The sequence below is a fragment of the Copadichromis virginalis genome, linkage group LG20, assembly GCF_057382275.1.
Source record: "Copadichromis virginalis isolate Kocher_CV1m ecotype Utaka linkage group LG20, C_Virginalis_male_GT1.1, whole genome shotgun sequence".
In the NCBI taxonomy this organism is placed as follows: domain Eukaryota; kingdom Metazoa; phylum Chordata; class Actinopteri; order Cichliformes; family Cichlidae; genus Copadichromis; species Copadichromis virginalis.
This window is the reverse complement of record NC_140637.1, coordinates 32,227,176-32,241,270: the sequence shown is the minus strand read 5'-3', so window position 1 is coordinate 32,241,270 and position 14,095 is coordinate 32,227,176. Positions and strand designations below refer to the sequence as shown.

The 14,095-nt window shown below is 39.8% G+C and overlaps 1 protein-coding gene across 1 annotated transcript in view; it reads right to left on the bottom strand.

Annotated features, from left to right (window-relative positions):
* Positions 1-939: 939 nt before the first annotated feature.
* Positions 940-14,095, bottom strand: part of LOC146685196 (suppressor of tumorigenicity 14 protein homolog) — a 29,432-nt gene continuing 16,276 nt past the window's right edge. Inside the window, exons 12-17 of the mRNA XM_085442989.1 lie at positions 13,798-13,902; positions 10,986-11,105; positions 10,724-10,907; positions 6,883-7,154; positions 4,098-4,234; positions 940-2,502 (exon numbers count right to left, since the gene is read on the bottom strand). Of these exons, the coding sequence (XP_085299115.1) occupies positions 2,341-2,502; positions 4,098-4,234; positions 6,883-7,154; positions 10,724-10,907; positions 10,986-11,105; positions 13,798-13,902 (980 nt within the window). The 3' untranslated portion in view covers positions 940-2,340. The remainder of the gene's footprint in view (positions 2,503-4,097; positions 4,235-6,882; positions 7,155-10,723; positions 10,908-10,985; positions 11,106-13,797; positions 13,903-14,095) is intronic.

The following is a 14,095-nucleotide window of genomic DNA, read 5'->3' as shown; positions in this document are numbered from 1 at the left end:
GCGTTATTATGATATTACATTAAATTCAATCCAATAATCAGATGATCTCCCATGTGCACGCAGCATTTCACTTCAAAATGAGGTATTAAAAACCAACCAGTTGTATGTACAGCAAGTAAAATGTTGTAATATGAATAAGGAACACTAGAGGTCAGTGTTTATTCAGGTCATGTCCCTGATACTGTGACACAAATGATCACGTCAAGAAAGCATTTTTGTCCTTTTCATTTATTCTGTCGTAGCCATTGTACAATGAACACATCTGGTGTGTGTCCCGTTTGCCTCCAGATGATTAAACCTGATTACTTTAAAGCTGTTAGCGGGACAGTACTGCAGCTGGTAGAGTCTAAGCTACTCCTGATGGAAACTGCATCACAATAAAAATAAAAACAAAACAAAAAAATCCATATTTGATTCAAAACCAAAAGGAAAATCTGACATTTAAAATTAAATAAATCAAAAAATAGTTGCTATTAAAGCTAAATTCATTTATTTGATCAATAAATGTAAAACATATTGTTGGGTTATTTATTCAGCCAATTATAAAAGGGACTAAATCATATTAATATACTGATGTAATAACCCTAAAGCAACCATTAATAAAAGTAATTCGGAGAAGTTATTTTTTTAACTGTGATTTTAATGATTGTGTTATTTATATATTGCCTCCTCAAGTACAGAGCCATCTGCAGGTGAAAATGTTGCTCTATTCCTCAGTTAATTAAGAGGCCAATTAAACTGCTAATCTATTGAAATTATGCTCATTAATTACAAATCACTGTACTGCTTATTCTATTTACATTATGAAATAATTTTCATCATGTTTGTAAATGGAAACATTTTTCAAGCCGTTTGGAAAATGAAATATTGAATAATAATAATAATAATAATAATAATAATAATAATAATAAATATTATTATTATTATTATTAACTGGGCATTTGTGGTTCGTATAGGCATCATTCATTTATCAGATATGCAGAGTGGTCCACTGTGGGGACTCCTTGTGACAAGGGAGCAGCTGAAAACATGCCAACACTCCCGATTTTTCCGGGAGAATCCCGAATTTCAGTCCCCCCGTCAAATAGAAGTGTGAGATGGTCGAAAATTTACGCCAGCGTCCGGTTATATTTTAGACAGCAAGGAGCAGACGGTGACGTAATTCTGAAGGCTAGAGCGTCCAATTTCACAGTCGCTTATTTCCGATCTACCTGGTAAGTATGGCTGAAAATATCTTCTTCAGTGATATTTAAAAAGATTTTTACTCAAAGAGTGTAAAGACATTGATAAAGAATTACATGTTTCAAGTTCAGCCTAAGTTCAGCCTACATCACCTGTGAAGTGCATAACTTGGAAAAAGCCAGATCAAACCAGACAACAATCAACCACTTAATCGATCAGTTTAGCAAGGTGGCAAGAGTGGATCAATAACTAATGACTAAACAATATAAGGAGGCCATTATGAAGTCATTCTGTGATTAAAATCATGAAAATTACAATCAGATCAAATACAATGCTAATAGCATAAGTCATCCATAAAAAACATAAAAATGTATTTTTTTATTTTTAAAAACAATAAAAATACAGCGACAATATTACCCAGAGAGGTGGAGATGTTTTGAATTCAGTTAGGTTAACACACATAAGCACCACATTTAGTTTATTTATATGAGATTAAATTGAGTAACTAGGATATATACTTTGAGCGAACTACAACTATGTTGCTGTTTTTCACATATTTTTAAAAGATACAGTACCGCACTATGTCTGCTCAGTCATGCTGCTCATGCACGAATTTCTAAGTGCTCCTAGTGGGAGTTGCAGCCTGCACAACACAACGCCCACTAGGAGCATTCATGCCTGCATAAACTACCTTTTGCCTTTAAGTCCCATTTCTATGACTCATTTAAATCCTCTTCTAACTCTGTTGATGCCTCAGAGGTGTAAAATTGTCTCTGTGCCTGTCGAGTTAGTCCTTAAAGATTTTTAATACCAAAACAATGTTTTGAGCTGTTGCAACCTGATAATAACTTTGGTCCTGCTTTTTCTAGAATTTGTGCATACTGGATTATTTATAGTTTATAAAACATTTGTTTGCAATTTTTACATCTGCAAAATCAAAGGCCAGCTGAGGTTAATATATTTAAATCTTATTAGAGATGCTGCCATTCAACTGAGCATCTTATCTTAATGTAACAGTTTAACTGTTAAAATACTGCATTTGATGCCTTGTAAATGTGCATGTCATCATTTTTGGTATTAGGGTCATTAAAAAAAAAGTTCAAAAAATGTCAACATCTGGTTCCATTTCCAGGAGGAATGTGTGTAATCCATAAGCTTCTACACTCCAGTCTTCTGTTTTATCCAGCTGCGGTATTTGGTAACCCGAGTGTAGACGCCGGGTGCGTATATGCGAGCGCAGCCTTTGCCCCAGCTCGTCACACCTGCCAGGAAAAAACGCCCGCGGGAGTTGGCGACAGACAGGGGCCCGCCGGAGTCACCCTGAGAGAGAGCAGAACATTACAATCAACTATTGCTGTGAAATATCTGCGACTGAGCTGCGTCCCAAGAAGCATCACATTACAAACAATTTTGAAATCCACTGTATTCTTAATATTCTGTTTTTTGATATTGTCAATGTGTTTATACAAAATGCTACTGTATTTAATCAGTGCTGAAGCAACAGTCACCCCAATGCACTTTATACTGTATTATTCAACAGATCCTACATTATTATAATAGTCAGCTTTAGCTTTTGGGTGCTACTACAGGTGCCTTTGACGGTGCAAAACGTTTCGTCGACATTGTTGTGTTTGTTGGGTAGAAAACTTACAGTACAGCACTTCAGAGTCACACTGCTAGCGATTGAAGACTTATGTATATTTGACCAGCTGAACGCATTCTGTACTGTACAGGAGACACGGCACGAGATTGATTGACAGTGGCCTACGGCCAATCAGGACACACAACACAATGCGCTGTAAAAAAAAAAAAAAATCAGCGAAACAGCGAGGCCACGTAAGGTGAACCGCGTTATGGTGAGGGACCACTGTACTGAAAACCAACCAGTTGTATCTGTTGTAAAATGTGCCAGGACTATGTGATGTAATATGAATAAGAAACACTAGAGGTCACTGTTTAATCAGTTCATTCCCTTTATACATGTCATGTCCCTGATACTGTGACACAGAAGCTCACATGAAGAAAGGATTCAAGAAAGCATAGCTGTCGTTTAACAATGAACACATCTGGTCTGTTTCCTGTTTTTCTCCAGATGATTCAACCTGCGAGCAGAACAGTACTGCAGCTGGTAGTGTCTATAATAAGCTACTGCTGATGTAAACTGCATCACAATTAAAAAACAAAAAACTTAAAATTAAATAAATAAATAACAATAGTTGCCGTTAAGGCTAAATTCATTTATTATGTTTCATATACATACATTGGTTGCTTCTACTGTGTAAGTTTCCCTTAAGTTGCAACGTCTGGTGCCGAAAACCTTTATACCATTTATTAGTAATTACCTTTGCAGACTGGTCTTAAAAATAATCAGAAGTTATTGTGAGCTGCATAACTCACCCAGTGGGTTTTTTTTAAGGTTTAAAGTTTTAGGCATGGCCCCCTTAACAGCACAGGCAGCATAGACTCTACATCATCAAATGGACTCATCTGTGATCATATAGCTGTGTGGTACCACACTCCCAATACATTTCACTTCTGCTATATTATTTTTAACCTGTTTAGCATAGCATGTAGCTATGTGGAGCCTTATGGACTTAGCTTGCTAACCAAGCTAGCACTACCTACTCTCTTCATGCACTTCCTACACTCTTCCAGACATGGTCACTTTTGGCTCCAGAAAATCACATATTATAGAGCTATGAAGCTAACACTGAGGCTGATGAGTAGCTCACAAACCAGTAGGTGGCAGTGAAGTGGCTGTATGCATCTTTTATATACAGTCTATAGGTTCCTCTTTGAACTAAGCACCCTTGTTTAGTAAATTCATCAAACAAATGCAGCTGTAAAAACCAAAACAGCAGCAAAGTACGTCACCTTTCCTCTCACTATTACGAGTGTGTGTGAATTATCTGTACCTTACAGGTGTCCACGCCTCCTGAAAGGACTCCAGCACACAGCATGTTACCTGTGACCCTGTAATTCAGTAGAATATTACACAGCCAGCTGTTGATGATCTTAACTTCCGCCTTCTGGAGGATGGCCGTCGCGGCACCTGACAGACAACAAAGTCGTGTTCTATAAAGCTTGTTGATGAATGACAAAGCAATTCACTACTGTTTGATCCTGTTTATGCTGTTTTAAAGGCAGCACATAAATCCTAATTTCAAAGTGGGGTTTATAATCAATCGTAGCTTCTAACAAGTTGCTAAAACCTTGAACTCATTTGGTTACCCTCTATTCTTTACTCAAGTCAAGAAAACCTTGCTTCCAGTGGTACACACTTTTGAGTAAGAAATACAGGCTAGGCAAACACATTTATAGGCAGCTGTAAAACAAATATGATGTCAACACAAGCTCAAGTTGTGGATTATAGCTAGAATAATTACTCTTCTGACCCTGTCTGTTGCTAGGTCAGGTTTTTTAGCATGCTGTATTGCTCCTGAGGTGGATTCCTCAAGTGATAGATGACAAGCCTTCCCACCTTGACGGATTTTCCATCGTTTTCCACTTGAGGATCTGATGCACCTTACGGTATTGTAGGCCTGTATCACCCACATGTTCACACACAGTTGGTTATACATAAGACCACTGACTGACATTTTCTCAGTTGCATTTTTGGACTATAGGCTACCCCTTGGACAAGTTTTATTTGGGACTGTCAATAATAAGAAAATATTCTCCACATTTGAAAGGTGTGTGAGATCTTCCTTTGAATGGACACTGAATTTGAGAAATCTGTTTTCTATAACAGTTTAGGATTCAGGTTACCAGGGTGCACCCAACATTGAGAACTGAGAGCTAAGACTTGGCCAAGTCTTTATATTAGTAGTTTTATGTGCTTTTACCTTTATTTGTTTATTTTTCATTTCTTTCTTTAGTGAAGGTTACAAATCATCTTCTTATGGCCTCTGACAGTGGACTCATCTCTGTGCTTGTCCTGCTAGACCTCAGTGCAGCGTTCGATACTGTCGACCATAATATCCTATTAGAGCGATTAGAACATGCTGTAGGTATTACAGGTACTGTGCTGCAGTGGTTTGTATCATATCTATCTAATAGACTCCAATTTTTGCATGTAAATGGAGAGTCCTCTTCACACACTGAGGTTAATTATGGAGTTCCACAGGGTTCAGTGCTAGGACCAATTCTGTTTACAAGCTTCCCTTTGGTAATATCAGAAGACATAGCATACATTTTCACTGCTATGCAGATGACACCCAGCACTATCTATCCAATGAGTTAAACTGCAGGAATGTCTTAAAAACATAAAGACCTGGATGGCCGCTAACTTTCTGCTTCTTAATTCAGATCAAACTGAGGTTATTGTACTCGGTCCTGAAAATCTTAGAAATATGGTATCTAATCAGATTCTTACTCTGGATGGCATTACCTCGGCCTCCAGTAACACTGTGAGGAACCGTGGAGTCATTTTTGACCAGGACATGTCCTTCAATGCACATATTAAACAAATATGTAAGACTGCTTTCTTCCATTTGTGCAACATCTCTAAAGTTAGAAATATCCTGTCTCAGAGTGACGCTGAAAAACTAGTTCATGCATTTATTACTTCCAGGCTGGACGACTGTAATTCATTATTATCAGGAAGTCCTAAAAACTCCCTGAAAAGCCTTCAGCTAATCCAAAATGCTGCAGCAAGAGTCCTGACAGGGACTAGAAAGAGAGAGCAGATTTCTCCTGTATTGGCTTCCCTTCATTGGCTTCCTGTTAAATCCAGAATTCAAAATCCTGCTCCTCACATACAAGGTCTTAAATAATCAGGCCCTGTCTTATCTTAATGACCTTGTAGTACCATATCACCCTATTAGAGCACTTCGCTCTCGCTCTGCAGCCCTACTTGTTGTTCCTAGAATATTTAAAAGTAGAATGGGAGGCAGAGCCTTCACTTTTCAGGCCCCTCTTCTGTGGAACCAGCTTCCAGTTTGGATTCAGGAGACAGACACTATCTCTACTTTTAAGATTAGGCTTCAAACTTTCCTTTTTGCTGAAGCATATAGTTAGGGCTGGACCAGGTGACCCTGAATCCTCCCTTAGTTATGCTGCAATAGACGTAGGCTGCTGGGGGATTCCCATGATGCATTGAGTTTTTCCTTTCCAGTCACCTTTCTCACTCACTATGTGTTAACAGACCTCTCTGCATTGAATCATATCTGTTATTAATCTCTGTCTCTCTTCCACAGCATGTCTTTATCCTGTCTTCCTTCTCTCACCCCAACTGTCGCAGCAGATGGCCCCGCCCCTCCCTGAGCCTGGTTCTGCTGGAGGTTTCTTCCTGTTAAAAGGGAGTTTTTCCTTCCCACTGTCGCCAAAGTGCTGCTCATAGGGGGTCATATGATTGTTGTGTTTTTTTCTCTACCTATGAAGCACCTTGAGGAGACTTTTATTTTGATTTGGTGCTATGTAAATCAAATTGAATTTAATTTTTTCCACACTTGTGTAAAGTGCCTTATCCCTGTGGTTGTCAAAACTTATGGTTCGCTAAAGGCAGCTGGTTCTTTTCAGTCACATTCCTGTCTCTGTCTCTCTTAAACACACCCCTGTGCTCCTATAGTTGAACCTATTGGCCCATTAATATAATCTATTCAGTAATTCCCCTTACTGTGTTACATTGTCATCACCTTCCAGTGTAGAAAGATATTAACTTTGATACAGTGTTTCAGTATTTCTTTATTCTCATCTCACCTCCCTGCAGGGTAGTCCCCCAGCCGGTGATCCAAGCCTCTTGGCCTGATGGGAAGAAGTAGGTGGAGGAAGGCAGGCAGATGGGTCTGATGTGCTGGGTTAGGCTGACTCTGGTGTCCAGCTCCATCAGCGCGATGTCACTGTCTTCAGTGTATCTGTTGTAGTACCTGTGAGTGATGATCTGCTTCACACCCCTCTTTACTGTCCACTCATTGGTCTGGTTCTGCACTTGCAATCCCAGGAAAGCCTCCCATTTGTGAGCCTGAGACAGCCTGCACCATGAAAACAGTCAGGGATGTAAACAAATGCTTTAATTGCAATTGTAATGTAATTACACTTCAAATGAAGATGGTTCAAAAATATTAAACAAGGATTAATGCTGAGAAAAGACATGCAGTATTTAATAATGACGCAGTAAACTATCTTTTGCCTTCATTAGACGTAGATTATAAAGAACAACAAAATAAACTATCACAGCTATGCAGATGACACACAAATATATATCACAATGTCACCAGGAGACCGAGGCCCTGTACAGGCTGTTGGTAAATGCATTGAGGAAATCAATGACTGGTTGTGCCACAATTTTCTCCAGCTAAACAAAAACAAAACTGAGGTAATAGTCTTTGGCGCCAAAGAAAAACGATTACAGGTCACCAGAGAACTTCAATCTATACATCTAAAAACCACAAACCAGGCGAGAAATTTGGGTGTAGTGATGGATGCAGACCTAAACTTAGAAAAACACATTAAGACAATAACAAAGTCAGCTTACTATCACCTCAAGAATATATCAAGGATAAAAGATCTGATGTCTCAACAGGACCTGGAAAAACTAGTCCATGCATTCATCTTTAGTAGGCTTGATTACTGTAACAGCATCTTTACAGGTCTACCTAAAAAATCAGTCAGACAACTACAGCTCATTCAGAACTCTGCTGCTCGAGTCCTCACTAAGACCAAAAAAGTGGACCACATCAGTCCAGCTCTGAGGTCCTTACACTGGCTGCCTGTCCGTCAGAGGATAGACTTTAAAGTTCTGATGCTGGCCTATAAAGCTCTGAATGGTTTAGGACCAAAATACATCAATGACCTCCTGACCCAGTATGAACCATCCAGATCCCTCAGGTCATCTGGATCCGGTCTTTTATCAGTTCCCAGAGTCAGAACCAGACACGGAGAAGCTGCATTCAGCTTTTATGCTCCTTATATCTGGAACAAACTCCCAGAAAGCCTCAGATCAGCTGAAACACTCAGTTTATTTAAATCCAGGTTGAAGACTCACCTGTTCTCAGCTGCATTTGAATAAAGCACCAAATCCACACTTTAAGCTTAAATTTCAAAACTTATATTTAACTACTGATTTTATCTACTGTTCTGATTTTATCTGTTTTGATTTTATATACTGTTGTTTGTTTGTTTGTTAATTAGTTAGTTAGTTTATTTGCTTGTTTTATTCAATTTTAAATCATGCTTTTTATTTGTTCTTGTTTCTAATGTCTCTGTAAAGCACTTTGAATCACCTTGTTGTTGAATTGTGCTATACAAATAAACTTGCCTTGCCTTCATTAGGTCACATTTGTTTGATTTAAATTCTCTTGTAATTTTGTTGATGTCTCTACTTTCTAAAATTGTCACTGTAACTAACTGACTAAATTCTTAGTTTTTAACACCAAAACAATGTTTGGAGCTGTTGCAGCTTCATAGTAAACTGACATAAAGCTTGCTTTCAAAAAAAAAAAAAGATTTTTAGACACAAAGAATTTTTTGAAGCATGAATAATAATAACCACTGCAGCCAAAAAGAGAGCCTGACGAGCCCAGTTGTAAGTAAGCTTTTAAGACTCGACTGTACACCGTGTTCGTGTTTTCCTCTGAAACAATAAGCTCCGTTGGAGCAGCCTTTCAACACCTCTCTCTGTCTCTTGCTAGCAAACTTGAACCAGACAGTAAAGCTAGTTTTCGGCTACGAGCCCGACACGAACCCGAAGTATTAGCCAGAGGTCCCTTTACTACGGTTCAGAGCCGCAGACGTGGCCGAGGTAACAAAAGAGTACAAACAAAAAGAAAACTATTTTCACTAGCTGTCAAAAATGAATGTGTACACTTATGTCTGCATTTTTATTTTGTTAAATACAAACAAATATAGTAGAAGTGCTGACATGTGTCTGGCCAGAAAGAGAGGACCAAATTATTTATTTGGTAGTTTAATGAAAGGCTTCAGTTGCAGTTTTGTTTTGTTATACAATATTTGAAATTGCGCCCTGAAATCAAACAAACACTACATTTTAGGAAATATTTGTGAGTCTTTTCTTGTTTGTTTGTACTACTTGAACACTGAAGTGGCCCTCCAATGTGATGATGGTGCCAGCAGTGGCCCGCGGCTGATTTTAGTTTGAAACCCCTGCTTTAAAGGAATTTGAATCCTTGTGCCGAGGGAGGGGCCTTCCATATCCTGTGGAGTGGGAGGGGTACAGACTGGAGGAGCATCCCCAGGCTGCCACCTTGTATAAAGTGATGCCTACAGACTTCCATTGTGAGCATGTGCGGCTTCCAGGAGGTTCCCATTAAGGGTAGAAGAAGAAGGGGTGGGGAGGTGGGGTGCACTGCTATGGTCCCGCCTTCTCTCCAAGCATCTTGCCACACTCTGCCTCTTTCTCTTTTCACTCTGTTGTTTGTTTTGGTGTCTGTATTCATGCGAGTACTCTGCCTGGGTTCCCGCCCTGCACACCTGAGGAACATCACCCACCTAGTGCTGACGAGTTGTTGCTGCGACCTCTTTGCTGGATCGTTGACCTACCTCGTTAGTGACTTTCCCAGTGTCTCATCCCTGGTGTATAGTGAGAGAGTGTTCCTACGTCTGAGAGAGAGCTTTTATTGTGAACTGGATGTGTGAGCCTTCCCTCTATGTCCCCGGAGCCTTTGGATAACAATCCCCTGTGTCTGTGCTTTTTGGATTAAGTGACTGTAAAATAAATCCTTTGAAGTTTTAAGAAAGAAGCAAGTCCCATGTCTCGAGTCCTGCCAGCTCCATTGGATGTGACAAAAAGTTTTACATTTACAACAAGAAAGAGCAGGTGAGGTGGCTACTAGTTTTCAGTTCAATTCAACTGTGACACATTTGTAAAACCAAACCACAACAACAGTTGCTTCAGAGCACCACGTTGTGAGGTAAAGACCCAATAATAATCAAGAAAAAATCCCAAACAGTAAGACAACTTTTCCATTTTAATAGGAAGAAACCTCGGGCAGAAAAAGGCTCGGGGAGGGGCGGGGCCACTTTTAAATACTCTAGGAAAAAGGAGTAAGCCTGCAGTCTGTGAATGAAGTGCTCTATTGCAGTGATATGATACTATGGGCATTAGATGGGGTCTCATTATTCAAGGTCTTTTATGTAATGAGAAAGATTTTAAATTTAATTCTGGATTTAACAAGGATCCAATGAGTGAGAAACATGCTCTCTCTTTTCTACTCCTTGTCAGTACTTTCGTTGCTGCACTTTGGATCAACTGAAGTTTTTTCAAAGTGGGACATTTATGTCCAGCACATCCCACAGATGCTAGATCGTTAATCCCCCACTGTTCCTTCCTTGGACCATTATAGGTATGTGGCGAGTTTCCTGCTGCAGGCGCAATGGACGCACCTGCGTGGCATCTACAAACCACTCCCCGCCACAAGGTACATAGTGACCACTGCAGACTGGGAACTACAGGAGAGACAGTTTTGGAGATGCTCTGACGCAGTCACCTAGCCATCACAATTTGGCCCTTGACAAATTTGCTCAAATCCTTACACTTTACAACATTTGCAGCAATATTTATCACTTAAAATAGAGCTCCTACTTGTAAACTGTAGTGTCTTGGACGCAGTGGGCAGCAGTCAGCAGCCAGCGGTCACTCAGCACAGAGGCTCCACACATGTGTCCTAGCCCCTTGAAGTGGAGGCTCACCTGCCAGGGCCACTCGCCCACATTAGCTCCCCGACCCCCCACAATACGAGTGCTACTGTACAAACTCGTACCGCAATCTGAAAGCAAACACAGATCTTAATACACTAGAAAAATCACACTGCAACCATCTGTGGGTGAGTGTGTGGTAAACGTACCACAGTTAGCCTCGTCAGAGCCGTCCTCACAGTCCTGCTCTCCATCACACTCTGGGTTCAGTTTACTGATGCAGAGTCCATTACTGCAGTGGAAGGTGAACGCTGAGCACACCACTGAAGCTAAATGAAAGGAGACACACATGACATTAGTCTCTAAGAAAATTCTAATACAAAGGCATCTTTTAGGTCAAAATATCAATTAAAATGTTTTTTTCATGAAATCTAATCTTAATTTTTAGTATCTCCAAATCATTTATATTAGCTTAAAGTTTTGTCATTCTTCACATTCATCAGGCCAGTGTTTCCCAACCACTGCTCTGGTGTTCCATCCATTCGCTTATCCTTTTCAGGGTCGCGGGGGGCGCTGGAGCCTATCCCAGCTGTCATAGGGCGAGAGGCAGGGTACACCCTGGACAGGTCGCCAGTCTGTCGCAGGGCCAACACACAGAGACAGACAACCATTCGCACTCACATTCACAGTCACACCTATGGGCAATTTGGATTAACCAATTAACCTATCCCCACTAAGTGCATGTCTTTGGACAGTGGGAGGAAGCCGGAATACCTGGAGAGAACCCACGCAAACACGGGGAGAACATGCAAACTCCACACAGAAAGACCCCGGCCTGATGGTGGAATTGAACTTAGGACCTTCTTGCTGTGCGACAACAGTGCTAACCACCGTGCCACCGTGCTGCCCTATAAAATAATTGCACCAGAGCAATTATTTTGCTCTGGTGTTATTTATTTAAAATTATTTAATTTTAATTAACTGGTGCAAAAAATACAATTTAATGATTACAGCAAATACTAAAATCATTGTTGGGCATCTGTGCTTTCAATGCAGTGACTGGTAGAGTAATTACTCTTTCATGTCAGTAGGTGGCAGTGGGTAGCGAAAAGTGAGCTTGCTAAGTTAAGACAATAGAATTAGTGATGCATGTGGTACGTGGCAGTTGGAAGACATACAACAAAGCTGAATAAATATTTGAAAGGAAAAATTGTAGACTCCAAACTGGGGCCTGGACAACATTCTAGTCCAGAAGAGCCGAGTATGAGTGGTGGTCAAAAGAAAGCAAAAATCGGTGGGCTCGAGGCAGTACAGCGAAAGTTATCTTTTGTTTGGATTTACTTTCACTGGAGATCCAACTGCACCAATTCTATTATGTTTGTGTGGGGAAAAGCTCTCAAACAGTGCCATGGTCCTAAGCAAGGTTAAACACCATCTGCACACAAAGCATCCCTCACTTCAAAACAAGGACGCAGACTATGTTGTTTGCCTGCGTGAACATGCTGAGAAACAGGTAACTTTAATGAGAAAAAACACAAAGGTGTCTGAAAGAGCTCTCAAGGCTCTCAGATAGCACTTGTGTTATGAGAGATCTCAGATAACACAATTGCCAGACTTTCTAAAAACTAAAAACAGAGTGCGATTAAGAGCTGTTGAGGAAGAGCTTCATGTTTGCCGTTCTTCAATTCCTGCCAGAGTGTCATCTTTGTGTTCTGCTAAACAGGCCCAGGTTTCACACTCAGTGTAAAAAGATCAAGAGACTAACTTGCCATTATGTGTACTGTATTAGGCTAGAATGTGTCATTTTGGTTTGGTTGGTGGTGAGCCGTGGGATATTTTTAATCTATAAAATGTGCCGTGACTCAAAAAAGGTTGAAAAACACTGCATCAGACACCCGTCTTTTCCACGACAGATGCAGATCCTATTTTTGCATCAATATTGCCCATTCACCAACAAAACTTTTCACTTTTCAAAAACTATTTGAAAAGTGTTTTTTTCTATCAGACCTTTGACCCAAAGCTCCTTTGAAAAAGCCAATTTCATTACAATGCCACAGCTTAGGCTGCTCTCATTTCCAGAAAGCTCTGAGTACATATGGAAGTTAATAAATCACAACAAAAATTTCTGGCACAACTTCACATGCTTCCAAGGTGCATGGAGAGGATGAAAAAAAATCACAATGCGGGGACTCCAGCAACACTTAAAGGGAAGAGGAACAAATTTATTGACTGACCAACACGTTTTGGCTTTTAAGACAGGTGGAGATTATGTGTGTTCCCCCCATCAATAGAATAGAATAGAATAGAATAGAATTCAACTTTATTGTCATTGCACATGTCACCAGTACAAGGCAACGAAATGCAGTTTGCATCCATCCATATTAGCCATAATATAGATATATTACAAAATATATATTAGCAATAATATAGGTATATAGATATATTACAGAAATGGGACTGTTATGGGTTTGTTACAATGTACACGGTATGAAGGTATGTTATGAATATGCTATAACTATAAGTATGTACAGGCTGTAGTTGGTATACAAGCTATGTACAGGCTATGAACAGGATATAAATATGAAACTATACATACATATGAAATATAAAGCTATACAGAAATATGCAAGTTATAAACAGTTATAAACAGTTGTAGAATTATAAGGATCTAGTCCAGTATTTACTTGGGCGTGACTTAACCAATTAACCAATACCAACCTGTTATATGTCAGCTGGTTTATCTATGAAGATGTGATTGGTTAATTTAATTTTTTTTTCAGTTTCCTGCCTTTTATTTAAGCAAACTTCTACTATGTGTTACTTTGACCCTGATGAAGGCCACAAGCCAAAACGTGTTGGACAGTCAAAAAAGTTGTTCCTCTTCCCTTTAAGTGTTGCTGGAGTCCCTGCATTGCATACATGTGGAAGTTACAGTGAAACCAGTCATTTCTTGCACTAAATATTAGGGGCTAACTTTAACTCTTTTTAAACGTTAGACAAAGAGATGTTTGATGGACTTACTGCAGTTGATTTCATCGCTGTTGTCCCCACAATCGTCCCAGCTATCACATTGAGAAGTATTGCTGACGCACCTGTTATTGTTGCACTGGAATTTTCCTGGACAAGCTGATAAGACAAACACAAAATCAGTTCATCTATTTACCTGATTCAGAAAATATGTTAGTCTTACAAGACATGTAGATCAAGTCGATCAAGTAAATCAAGTTTTTGTTTTCCTCTCTCATGCTGACCTCCCATAAGGAGCCCAGTATGAGTAGATGTCTCTTTTTGCCCTCCTCCACTTGCTCATTGTATTGTA